At 41.6% G+C, this 14075-nt stretch overlaps 1 protein-coding gene across 2 annotated transcripts in view; it reads left to right on the top strand.

The window, feature by feature from the left end:
• Nucleotides 1-14075, top strand: part of Col22a1 (collagen type XXII alpha 1 chain) — a 231373-nt gene that overhangs the window by 175001 nt on the left and 42297 nt on the right. For both annotated transcript variants that reach the window (XM_036209012.1, XM_036209013.1), the window contains exons 46-49: nt 2674-2727; nt 5131-5184; nt 9393-9446; nt 13330-13383. In XM_036209012.1, coding sequence (XP_036064905.1) covers nt 2674-2727; nt 5131-5184; nt 9393-9446; nt 13330-13383 — 216 coding nt within the window. The remainder of the gene's footprint in view (nt 1-2673; nt 2728-5130; nt 5185-9392; nt 9447-13329; nt 13384-14075) is intronic.

Below are 14075 nucleotides of genomic sequence, written 5' to 3'. Positions count from 1 at the left end.
AAGATATTGGAATGAGTGTTTTTCCTATGCCTTCCTCTAAACAATGGCCCCTAGCACTTTATAAGGGTCAATTCATCTAACTCTCATAGCACAGCCTGGGGACTGTGAGAAAGACTGTCATTAGCATGACATCAGTGAGCCACTGTGTACTAGAGTGGACTGGATGGGAAGAGGACTGGACTTCATACCTCATGAGAAACTGTGGCTCTAGACTCTCTCCATTCTCACACGTTGACCTGCTCCCATCCCTAGTCATTCTGGATGGACAGATTGAGATCTAGGGAGAGGTATGACCTGCTTAAATGCAGAGATGAGGGGGAAGGAATGAAACCAGTACTAGACTGATTCACTGCCAAGGACTCTTCATAGCCCAGTAGATTATTTTAAAGGAACCAAAGAGATGCTGTACTAAAGTTTACTTTAATACAGTTGTTGATACAGTAAGTATACTTGGTGTGGTGGCTCCCTTCTGTGATCTTAGCACTTGGAAGGCTGAGGCAAGAATAATGGTACAAGTTTGAGCCCAGCCTATGCTACATAATGAGTCCCAGGGCTGTCTTGGATACAGAGCCTGTCCTATTAAAAAAAGCCACATCTGGTGGCTCACACTTGTATTTCTAGTACTCATAAGGCAAATGCAGGAGCATTGCTGTAAGTTTGAGGCCAATTTCAGCTACATAGTGCCAGGATAGCCTGGGCTATAGTTCAAGAACTTATATCAAAATCAAACTAAGACAAAAAACACAGAAAAAAAAAACAAATCAAAAGACTTAACAAGTAAACTGGATGAAGTGGCCATTTCTGTAACCCGAACATTAGTGGAGGCTGGAGAATTAGGAGTTCAAGGCTTGCCTCAGCTACATAGTGAGTTTGAGGTCAGTTTGAGCTTTATGCAATTCTGTCTCAAGGAACAAAACAAAACAAAAATACCAACATGACTGCCCAAACATGAGCTGAACAAGGATGATACCAACATACATGCCAAAGTGGATGAGAAAAAGCCGACAAGGCCTCAACCCTATACAAAGAATTATAGACAGCTAAGAAATGCTAGGAACAGAAGAGGTGGCCTTCCCTTGGGAAGAGCACACCAATTAGTTGTCCAGTGCCAAATGGCCAGCCCTGAAAAACATATATACAAATAACATTATATGGACTGAGTAAGTAATATTTAGGGATATTTAGGCATATATATTACATATATACATGTAATAACTATTAATGATAAAAGAGGCCATGGATTTGAAGGAGAGAAGGAGAGTTTGAAGTGGGGGGAATGAAAGGGAGAAATATTATAATCTCAAAATAATTTGAAAACTACCCACAGAACCAGGAGAGGTGACAGTTAAAATTTTGAAAATTTGAATCATAACTTTTAACTTGAGTCTATAAAAATACTTCCCATAGGTTGCATACTCTAAGTGTTGTGGTGACTATGGTGATAATAATGGTGATAAGAAGGGGGTAGGGATGGGGTGATGATTGTTAGGTACTGGTGCTGGTGGTGGTGTTGGTGGTGGTGCTGGTGGTCACCATGGTGATGGTTGTGATGCTAGTGATGAAAAGGGGATGGTGATGATCATGTTGACAGTGGTGCTGATGATGGTAACCATAGTGATAGTGATGGTAGTGATGATTGTAGTGAGATGGGGATGGTGATGGAGGTGATGATTAGGATTATAGTGATGCTGCTGACCATGGTGATGGTCCTGACAGTGGTGAGGATGATGCAGATGGTCACTAAGTACTCTCACTGAGCCTATCACTGGCCTGTGAACTTCACGGATTTTTAGGTCACTTATAGTTTTCACTGTAGCTCCTTAACAGATGCATCATTATCACCATTCTCATGTAGACATTAGGGAGGGTCCAAGCCCTCTTCCCAGTGACAGGCAGCAAAAGATAAAGTGAGGATCAAAGTGCCAAATAAGAAAATGATAATTGTAACAAATGGTTATAATAGTACCCTCTCTATGTGAAGTGCTTCCGTGCGTCATCCAACAGTTTAATCTGGGCATTCTCTGAGGTGGTTATTGTTAGTTTTTTTTTGTCATTGTTGGTAATTTGTGAAGAAAAGTACTACTGAGTGTTTGAGTGGTTCTTTCAGGTTCCACAGTCAGTACTAGAGGCCTATGGAACATGTATGTGGAGAAAGTGATCACAGAGTTCAGTGTGCAGTGTTCCCTGGTCTCTACCTTCCTCACACACCTGCTCTTCAAGACCCACTGACCCTCCCTTCTTCCTCTGTCTCACCTTTGTGGAAGACCTCATACTTTCTCTTTCCCTCAGCCTGGACCTTCTTGTCCACCTCTCACTGTGGTTACAGATACAATCTAGGACCATCATCCACTCTCCTAGTGATATCCGCCATCCATCACTATGTTCAGGTTCAGGAGTGATGTACCAGGCTCAGAGAACTCAATCCTGCCTTCCTCCCAGCCCTGTTTCCTTATGCTTCCCCAAGGGATCGGAAATGCAACTAAACAATGTCACCAGCAGTCTTTCAATCAGGGCTTGCATACGTCTGCTGTCACCCTGGTTGGTGTGCAGCAATAATCTGCTAAGAATTTGAAGAGTGAGCGAAAGCACCGAGGCGTACTTGTATACTTGCAGTATACAAGCTCTAGTGAAATGTCTTGTGACCTGACTTGTCTTTTCTGTTTTCTTTCCAAGGGAAACCAAGGAGAGCGTGGCGCAGAGGGTGAGGTGGGGCAGAAAGGCGATCAGGTAAAGCCGGTTTCTATCGTAAAGAAGCTTGCATTGGTTGTAAGAAAGGCCTTGCTCTCAGCTGCGTCCACCCACTGCTTCTGATGCCACCCTTGCCTCTTCTGAGCCTGCAGAGGAATGTTGAGGTCTTGATTTCCTGCTTTCCATCATGACTGCTCTGCTTCCTCTCATCCTGATCCATCTCCCAGTTGTCCGAGGAGCCTTCACCTTTTCATTTTCTCCCCTCTCTCCCCATGATTGCTTCTTCCTCACTGGTATTTTCATTCTCCAGGAAGCAACCCTTTATCCCTCCCTCCATTTCTTGAGCACTTCTTTTTACACACATGGTGCTGTTTGAAATGCTTCACGGCACTTCTTGAGCCAGTTCAGACTTGTTGGACCCTTCTACTAATGTGTCGGAGGCTGGCACCAATACGGAAGTGCTCTTTCCCCATATGATTCTGAAATACTGCTTCCCCACTGTCCCCCAAACCGGTGGCACTGGCTGATTCCGTACAGCCTTGCTTGGGCAGCTTTCGTGATTACTAAGTGACCTGTGTATTGTCTCCACAGCCATCATTTTCCCTTCCTTCTCCTTCCCAGTCTCTACTAGCTCTCCCCTTTCTGCTTTCACATGCTCTGCATCTCACTCCAGTGCTCACAGTAACTAATTCCATGTCGGGCACTGCTCCAGAATCTGAGATACAAAATGAGTGCATCCTGACCTCAGGGCATATTGATACAAGTGGGTGGAGGGTGAGCCACCGAGCCAGTGATCCTCAAGCAGGCAAAGGAGAGCTGTGCTTAAGGTTTTCTCCCCTGTATTTAGAAAAACAAAATGTATCTGGGTTATCATACCGAGGACAGCATGTCAGCAACAAATACTCTGTGCATTGTAATGAGTATTATTTGTGTTTTCCAATTGCAGGTTTGGAGACATAGGAGAGAGAAAGATTAAATTCTACATTATAAAAAAAAATGAATGGCTCATTCTATAACTCATAGGAAACTCCAGATGTGAAAATAGATTATTCCTGTAATATTGTCATAGTGTTGTTGTCATAGCTAAATTACTCCAAGCTTATTCTGTTAAGGAGGAACACACGCATACACGCACATGGATACACACACACACACACACACACACACACACACACACACAGATAGAAACAGAGAAAGCACACACTATAGGTATAGAGCTTGATGGGTAACAGTAAATACTTATCTTGAAAGCATGAGGGATGAGCTTGATTCCCCAAGGCCCATGTTAAAAACAAACAACAAACAAACAAACAGAAAGCTGTTGTGGTGACCTGCAGTTGTAATACCAGCACTGGGATAGTGCAAACACGTGATCCTTGGGGTTTGCTGGCCAGTAAGCCTAGCCTGCTTGGCAAATGCCAGGGCAATGAGAAACTACCTATCAAAAAAAAGTTAGTATGCATATCTGCAAAGTTGGGAGTATTAAAAAAAATTTCAGGTTCCATTTAAATATAAGATACAGTCCCTTTTATTTGACCCCTGAGGGACATTACTGGACCTTGTTCTTTGGTCTGTACATGCATCTCTCTCTCTCTCTCTCTCTCTCTCTCTCTCTCTCTCTCTCTCTCTCACACACACACACACACACACACACACACACACACACACACACACACACCACTTTACATCCTTGGCCTTGCTAGCCATAGAATAAACCAACCGTGACTGAAAATGTTTTTAGGCTTTTGTCCTTCTTATTAAATAATGCGATAACAGCTCTTCCTTTAGTATTTCATTGCAGTAAGTAGTACAGGTTGTCCAGAGATAGTTAAAAGTATGTGAACAGGTGTGTAGGACTCATAGGTCATTCTGTATAAAGGACTTGAGCACCCCTGAATTCTGGTTTCCTTGGGAAGATATCCCAGAACCAAGCCCTGTAAAGGTGACAACTCTGTATAAATGTACATACCCACATTTATTTATTTATATATTGATTGATTGATTGATTCATTCATTCGTTCATTCATTCTTTAATGGGACATTGCATGCATATCTGGAAGGTTGGGAGTATAATATAAATCATTTTTCAGGTTCCATGTAGATATAAGATATAGTCCATTTTGTTTTGATCTATATCCTCAGCTACTTCCATATGCCTTTTCCCCACCCCAGATTATTTTGAAGCAAATCCTCTTTCAAGACATACTCATTTTTATAAATATTATGATTAACTTTTCTTAACCTATGAAGTCACTAAAGGTACATGATGAAGAGACCCTTTGTGCTTAGAGTCTTTCAACCAGACTTGTCACTCAGCTTAAGAGGGAGACTCTGGATTGGTTGTGGAAACTACCTTGTTTCAATTGAAAACTGTTGTTGTTTCAAGTTGAAAGCTTTTTTAAGGAATCACTTTTGAATAATTATCTTCTGTGTATTTACTAGGGTCACCCTGGAGTTCCTGGCTTCATGGGCCCACCAGGGAATCCTGGGCCACCAGTAAGTAGACTCTCTAATGACCTTTGTTTCTTGGTTTTGGCATTCAAGGCATGTATCCATTCGCCATGGAGATTGCATCACACTAGCCCTATCTTATTTGAAGGGATGGGCTTACCCTTAAAGTGTCCAGGGGTAAGAAAGAAGTGAATGGAATGAATATTGAGGGATTTGAGTAGCCTTGAAAGATGGGCTACTCAGGGTGATCTTAGGCCTGAGGGTCTCTGGTAAGCAGTGATGAAGCCAGTATTACAAAGTAGTATCTTGAGTAAAGAACTCCTTTACATTGAACTTGAAGATGCCCATAGAAACCTAGATCCTCCCCAGTTTTCTGGAATCAATAACTAGCAGTTATAAATTATTGTTCACTATTATTCTTTTTAAGCACTTATTGTTATTCTCTGGCATTTTGATAACTATAAATGTCTACTAATCCTACCATCCAATTTTTTGTGCCACTTAAGCAAAGAATTTCCTTGCTCTTGTAGAAACTGTAGCCATGACATTGACACAGGGCCTTGGCATTTTTCTGTTCCTACAAATTAGTCATGTTGTTTCTCTGCTTGGAGCTAACTGCAGTTGCAGCTCTTAGATTCATGGAAGGTAGCCATGACAACCAGCAGTGGCAATTACTGTTCCTGCTGGGCCCAGGACCCCAGAGATTTTCATGGATTCTTTATAAAACTCTGTCTCTCAGACTTTGCAAACAAGGCCACTTCACATGACTCAAAGCCTACTGAAAAGGAACCTGGGCCTAACAGAAACCAGAATTTTAAAATAAATTTTGTAAAAACGAGTCAGTTTGGATTTTAAAGTTAAAGTTTAAAAATTAAGCTTGATTTGTTTGTTTGTTTGTTTGTTTTTGCTTTTTATAGACTGTGTGTGTGAGTGTATGTGTATGTTTGTGTATATGTGTATGCATGTGTACATGTATGTGCATGGAGATGCCTGCAGAGTCCAGGAAGAGGGCATCAGAGCTCCTCAAACTGGAGTGACAGATAATTATAAGATGCTATGTGGGTGCGATGAACCAAACCCATGTCCTCTGCAAGAGCAGAAAATGTTCTTAGCCATTGGACCATCTCTTCTGTCCCTGCTTTGTCTTTTTAAATACCAACTCACTGACTTCTAGTTGTGTTAATTGATTAAAAAAATCAAATTTTAAAAAGTATTTGTTCAATGAAATCATGTAAGAGCATGAAACAGCAATTGGCCTTTCGTAGTAAACCTCTACATCAAGTTCACAATAAAATCAGTCATTTCAAAGATGAAAAGTTCACTTTAAATCTTGGATATCATCTCCCCACTCATAGTATCTCTGATGTCAACAGCTTTTTTTAAATTCCCCAGCCTCAATTCCTACCTGATCTTGTTCTGCTATGTGCTTTTGTGGGGGAAATCATAAGAGACTGATTCATTTGTTGTCATTGAACTGCATAGAATTTTAAAATTCTTTCAAGGTTTATAATTTTCCTTAGTAAATCATGTTGCATTATATTTGCATATTGTCCCAGTAAGCTTTCTATTGCTGTGATAAAACACCATGACGAGAAGCAACATGGGGATAAAGAATTTATTTGGTTCACGCATCCCATCACTGAGAGAAGTCAGGGCAGGAACTCAAGGCAGGAACTGAAGCAGAGGACATAGAAGAACTCTGCTTACTGGCTTACTCTCTAAAACTTACTTAAGCTGCTTCCTTGTAGCACCTAGGACCACCTTCCCAGGGATGGTACTGCCATAAGTGGGCTGGCCCTCTAATATCAATCATTAATCAAGAAAATGTTCCATAGATATGCATAGAGTCCCATCTAATGGAGACATTTTATCAGTTGAGGTTCCTCTTTTTCCCCAGAAAACTTTAGCTGTGCCAAGTTGACAAGAAAAGAAAGAGAGAGAGAGAGAGAAAGAAACACACACACATACACACACACACACACACACACACACACACACACACACACCCCAAACCACAACCTAACCAGCATACCTATTTTATTGTTAGATCCAGAAATCAGGCAGATCAAATCCTGACAAAGGTGGGACTCTAGTGGATATTGAGGAATGCCATTAGCATTAATCAAAAAAGATCACATGAGAGACAGGTGGCTTTATTAAAAATCAGTTCATTGGTGAATTATTTCTTGTCATGGTAGCTTCAACTTTCAAGTGCACCCCATCAGCTGAGAATCACAGGGGATGGACCCAGCCTTAAACCTTCTTTCCTTCATCCTGAGAGTTCCAAAATGGGTACATGGTTCTAGTACCTTCCCACCAGAAATGGCTACTAACTTAGAGCTCCTTGATACCTATAAAGCCCAGGTCCTGTCTTTGAATGCTCATGCTAAAGGTCTGAGACACACAGGCAGTCACAGTCAGAAGCCAGTGGGTCTGTTTCCGGTTGAGGAATGCTTTCAGCTTATGTAAATGCTTACTGAGCATCTGTTTTATGCTTTGTGCTGCTGTGCTGGAGCTTAGGTGGAGTCAGCCCATAGGCTCAGTGGCTGGTCCCACAGAAGCAACTGGAGAGCAGAGAAGCAACCAGCTTGGCCATTTGTGCAGAAGTGCTTACTGCTTGGCAGGTCCCATCCAGGGTATCCCATGGTCTGGGCTCCAAGCCCTCAGAGCTCTTCCAGCATTTACTTTCTACTCTCAGCCAGTGTGCCTCCACCAAATAAAACTTCTACCACTTTCCTATTATGCTTTTGATTCCAACTTCATGAAGTCCAGGGTGTGGGGAAAGAAACTTTTGCTAAATTTTTGTAGAAAAACAAAACAGATTTGAGATTAAAAAAAAAAACAAAACTTCACTTAGCTTTGGACTAAATGTGTAATTTCACCAAGAACTTCATGCTATTTCTTTAACTATTACTGGTGTCCCTATAGTTCATGAACATTATTTGGTTTCTTATCTAGCTTAAGAGATGTAGGCAAATCAAACAGCATTCTAAGAACTTGCAATCCATAGAAAATCAGTCATAATTTACAGCGTCAAGCTTCGTTGAAGTGCAAGGCTATAATATGGTTATTTCTCTGTTGCTATAATATGGCTAGCACCTAAGGGGGGAAAAACCCACCAACAACATTGAATTGGTACATATAAATCAATCAAAAGCCTCTGAATAGTTTTCAATAAAGTTCTGTGAGAACTTGTTTGTGCATGCTTCCATGGGTTAGTCAATAACTGCTGTGGCTTGGATGGAAGATAGACATTTGGTATTAGATGGCCCTTTGTGCAGAGAACGTCCTTGGGGTGTTTTTGGTGATGGCCAGTTCTTTATGTGTGCTGCCCTTTTCAACCCATTCAACAACCCATATGTGGTGGTTGCTCTCTTTGTCAGCATTTCACAAAGGAACTCGGATGTGGAGGGGTAACGTCACTTGCACTAGGTTGCAGAGCTACTCTGTGAAGAGGCAGGATGCACACCCAGAATTCTGAGGTTCTGTCTGAGCCAGCCCCCCTGCCCTGTACCCAGCACTTCTTCCAGCCCGTCTCAAACATTCCCCATCTCCTTAGGATAGAGGCAGTTTCCATACGTTCAGAGACGCAGAAACCGAGCTTGGATCACACGCAGTTTATGAACGCTAGCAAGAGGCAAATGCCTAAATTCTCCTAAAGAATTGCTCCCTTCATCTCCTAGCTCATTCTGCCCCCTACGCCCATCTGATTATTCAAAAATATTGACTAAGTATCCAGTATACTGCAGGAGCTTCTTAAGTTCCCAGGAAGAGAAGAACTCGTGGAAGTTGTGATGTAGGACAGGTTGGAAAAGAGGAATATAGGCAATAAATGAATTTGAAGTTATTGAACACTGGGGTATCAGATATTGATACATGCTACAGTAAAAAATAGCTACAAAAGGGGGAAAGACATTACTACAGTTTGTGAAGGGCCAGTGCTTGAACTTCTCAATCTTGCAGGTATCAAGAATATCTCTTAGAAATTGATGCCCGAGGTGAGCCTGTGGACATGGGACAAGGCTGTAGGCAGAAGCCCTCAAAGCAGTGGTATAGACTCATGTCTGGGGCTCATCCTGCACTACCTACTCACTTCTCTGGAACTCTTCTACTATCTTTTTTGCAAGTGTGAAGATTTTCTGTTGTCTTAGGGATGACGGGTTGATCAATGCTTCGCCCCTTCCTGAACTGTGGTTGCTCCCCCAGCCTCATTCCAGCTGCTCTGAAACTGGTCTTCTGCCTTGTCTTTGTAGGGAGCAGATGGAAATGCAGGCCCTGCAGGACCACCAGGACTTCAAGGGCCCCCGGTAAGTTCTGTGGGAGACAGAATCATCCTTATGCTGACCATTAGGACTTTTTAGAGCCCCATGTTGGCCAGCTCTGTTCCTGTCCTCTCATATTGAGAGCCTCCATATTCCTGAGTCTTTGTTCACTGCCATGATTTCTTGTAGGGAAAATGCAGGGCAAATTGCCTTCTGCTAGGTGTCTGATTACTTTACCATTAAAATGAAATAGAGTGGTCTGGTGACCTGTGATTCCCCAGTGAAAACAAGCTCTAAATGTCCATTCCATCTCTCCTTGTCAGTGTAGTGTCTGAGTGTGGTTCTGAGTAACCACAGGTGATGGAGATGCCCAACCTGTGCTGTGGTATGCTCAGCTGTGTTTCAGGCTGGCAACAGCTCTTTTATCACAACTGATAACAGAGGAAGGTACCAGTTGGAAAGGACGGTCATTGCTCAAGATCCCCAAAATCACAGCTGCTGTTGTTTGCTGTTGAACTCAGTGCTTTTTAATCTCAAAACTTAGAATTCTTTTATTTTCATCAAGCTGCTAGAACCACATCTGGATTCAGCGCCATAAAGCAAAAGCTGAAATACAGCTTGGGGATAGGGTGGGGCATCGTGCTGGCTGAATACATGCATAGCATTTAAAGATATACATCCAAGCACCACTTATCCTTCTGGCTTCTCTCCAGCCATTTCACCCTTGTAATTCAGAGAAGCCTAGAATTGTCCTACCCATTTTATGAATAAGGAAAGTGAAACTGGAAAAGCAGTCAACATTTAACAGAAGAGTCAGAGCCAACAGCTGGTTAAGGAAACCCAGCAGCTTTGTCACAAAGCATGAGGTTGGGCTCCTGCTCTTGTGTCTCTGGCAAGCTTCTGTGCAGAAGGACCCTGAGGGTGTAGTTAGCAACAGCACATCACTCTTTGCCAGCATGGAAAAGTGGTGCCCAGCAGACAAAGGCATACAGGAAATTAATGTTCAGCTTGGGACTTCAGTCAATGTGAAGACATCACTTTGGTGTTCTTTCGACTATTTCACCCCAGCTCACCATGGAGCGCTGAGATTGAATAGCTGGCAGCCCCACAGCCCTTTGTAGGATCATCCCGCGGTCAATCCGTTTGAAGCAACCCATGCATAAATCCCAGGGTAGAAAGCACCACAGGCAGCTTTTTATTGATTCTCAGACCATAAAAGATTTTCCCAATAAAACTAATGGACTGTTTGCCTGAGGAGAATAAGATACTGAGCCCAGTTGTAAAATCATTACATTGCTACAAATTAAACTCTATTAAATAAAACTTTGATTCTATCATGGGACCCCTTGGTAAGCTATGGGAGCAGTTGGAGCTGCCCATAGTGCTGATAAATTACTATAAATATTAAATTCGGGAATGGGCAAAGTTTTCTTAGGTGAAATGATGTTGACTGGGTAATATGGTTACACACAGTTCATGAAATCCTGAGTATTCTCATTGTTTTGAATTAAAACATACAAACCATCCACCATTATTTTGATATGACATGAAGGGCCACAGTATGACATTGAGTCCCCAAATGGCACCTCTTATAATTATTCTTATAGAACCCGATGTCTAAATAGCCACTCCTTGTTACTAAAAGTGGTTTGAGGACATAGCTCCTCTGAAGCAACATAAATGGAGAATTTTAGATTGTCAGAGTTTTTGTTGATCTTTTATTTACATGGCAAGGAGCTCGAATTTTCAAAGCTGAATTGATTTAAAAAAATCGTTATTTTCTATTTTCTGCCTGATTTCAATTAGTTGCTTAATAAATATTTAAATGTGTTAATTCCACAGCAAGTGATTGGTACAAGCAAACTTAAGGGGGAAAGTCCTGTGTCACCTTGTGAGCATTCAACTCTTAAGAGAGATTGGGGAGATGCTGTGTGCAGACTGGGCCAGGGTGTTCGGGAAGATTGGCAGAGCTGGCTCTGTGTGCTGGAATTTGTTGCTGGAGGCTAGTTAGAGAGTGTCTGACTCCTGCTCTCAGTCAAGTGAACTGCTTTGTAAATACTAGAGAAGTGTTTATGATGGCTGGGATGTCAAGAGGCAGAGTCCTCTCCTGAACTAGCCTCCCTCACCTGAAAATCAAGTGAATGGTTTAGCTCAAAGCTTAGCAAACTTTATCTATGAAGAAACAAATAGGAGACATTTCATACTTTGTGACACACAATTCTCTGTTGGAGCTACTGGACTGAGCTTCAGTAAGGCAGCATGAGCCATAGACCATACATATACTGATAGGGTATGAAGTTCTGCTAATAAAACTTTATTTGCAAGAACAGACAGAGGACTAGAAATTGTTGACCCTGTTCTGGAATCACTGTTTTTCTATTTGAAAGTTCTTGGAACAAGGAGCATTTAGAGAGGTATCCAGAATGTTCCATTATCAGTATTTAAAGTTCCCCAGTGTTAATGCAATATTTGATAGTATATATCTACACTATTTGCATATGTGGTGGTAGATTCTGTAATGGAGGAGAGATGCTGTATTTCACTGGATCAGTTATTCCGCATAGATCTGAGAGGCAGTATGTCCAGATTGTCCTAAATGTCTTGCAGCAAATTGAAATCAACCCAAAGGCACCTTCTCTATATTATTTTAGTAACTTTTTTCCATGCATATGAAAAATGTGAATACATTGCAGAAGCTTTTAACAGTGATAAAAATAAAGCATGATCCTTCCTGCACCAAACTCAAGTATCTTTACAGCAATCCCTCTGTATTGTAAGCATGTGTTGCTATCTTCTTCATGGTTTAGATTTGACTAAAACACAGTCATGCAGTTTACATACAGTACAAATAGTGCTTAATAAAGGAACCGTGTTTTAGTTTGCTGATGGGGCCATTGAAAAAAATCTATATAAATGTAGAATAAATACACACTTTTGCTTGTTTTCACTTATATTTTGATGGTAAAATCATAACCCTTTAGAACAGAGGTTCTCAACTTGTGGGTCATAAGCCTTTGGGGGTCGAATGTCCCTTTCACAAGAGTTGCCTAAGACCATCAGAAAGCAAAGATATTTACATTGTCATTCATAACAGTAGCAAAATTGCAGTTGGGAAGTAGCAACAATAATAATTCTATGGTTGGGGGTCACCACAGCATAAGGAACTGCATTAAAGGGTCGCAGCATTAGGAAGGTTGAGAACCACTGCTTTAGACTATCCCATTTTATGTGATTAGAGGCATCAGAATCTTGTCTTGCAAAGGCACTGGCAGAGATTGGAAAGTTGTCAAGAGCCCTACATACTCATGGCAGAGACATGGGGTCTTAGGAAGCTGAGCAGTGTGATTAGAACAGAGGCTGAAGCCCTGGTGGCAGCTATAGGCCTTCATGAATAAAATGGGAAATGAAATACCAATTGATGCAATTTGGCAATACAGACATTCAAAATACCATACATTTTTTTCATGGAGGGAATACTGACTTGTGGCTATTTCTGGTTAGAGGTTTGGGAATCTCTGGGAAAAATACACAATGAAAATAATGAGACCATAGATCACACAGGCCTTCTGACCAGGCTTTCACTTGTGCCGGGCTCTGTAGGTGAAGACCATAGTTCTAGATGGTTCTGTGGGAAGGAACAAATGCTGAGTTGGATCTGGAGCCAAGTCTTGTGAACTCCAATGCCCCAGGTAGATTCCCCAGGTCTCTGTAATGTAGAGTGGGTCTCTCTGTGCCAGCACTGTGTGAGCATGCTTTGTTGACGCTATCACAGTCCTTGATGGGGCATAGCCTGTGAAGCAAGGAGGCTGCAGGTACACCCTAGCTTTTAATCAACTCCTCCTAGCTCACAGGACAGCCCCCTGTGAGATTTCTTTCCAGAGAAGTTGACTAAAGATTTCATGATGTTTTTATGTCTTGGCTCTTTCAGGGTAAAGAAGGCCCTCCTGGTCCCCAAGGCCCATCAGGCATTCCAGGACTCCAAGTAAGTATCACTTTAAAGGGTCTGGTTTCTCATCAGAAAGTTAGCAAACTGAAATGTATCCCAGCCAGATGTGGTGGTGCATACCTATAATCCTAGTGCTAAGGAGGTGAGGCAGGGTTGAAGGCTAGCTTAAGGTACATGAGATGCTGTCTTAAAAAATTTCCCTCTTCCCTCAAAAAATGCATCATAATAGCAAGATGTGGCCATTAGTGGATTTTATGGTATTTTAGAAGGTTATAAGAAAAAAATCTTATACCTGGTTATTACAAAGGATATCTAAGCTTGTGTGGAGCATGTCTTAAATGTCTTAGCCTCCTCTTAGGCTAAAAATTGGGGTTTTGTACTGCTTTAAATAATTCTCATTTTCTTTCTCCTCCTATAGTTTTATATATATACATACATACACAAACATAATTTTTTATTTACAGTACTGCTGTTATATATGTAATGGATACTGCATTAAATGTGATGCTCCTCTGTTGCCTCATAAAACCAATTATTTCATTTAGAAACATACAGTGGGCAGCTTCACATGTGGAGCAGTAATCCAGTTTCTTTGGGATGATGCCCTAGAGTGGAGTTTAATTATTATACTGTAGTTATAGCCAATGACTTTTTATACATGCCGGAATGACCTCACACAAATGTTTGTTCTCAGCTCTGCAATTTAATATACACCTCAGTAGGGTTGA

The sequence above is a fragment of the Onychomys torridus genome, chromosome 16, assembly GCF_903995425.1.
Source record: "Onychomys torridus chromosome 16, mOncTor1.1, whole genome shotgun sequence".
In the NCBI taxonomy this organism is placed as follows: domain Eukaryota; kingdom Metazoa; phylum Chordata; class Mammalia; order Rodentia; family Cricetidae; genus Onychomys; species Onychomys torridus.
This window is presented reverse-complemented; position numbering and strand designations above follow the sequence as displayed.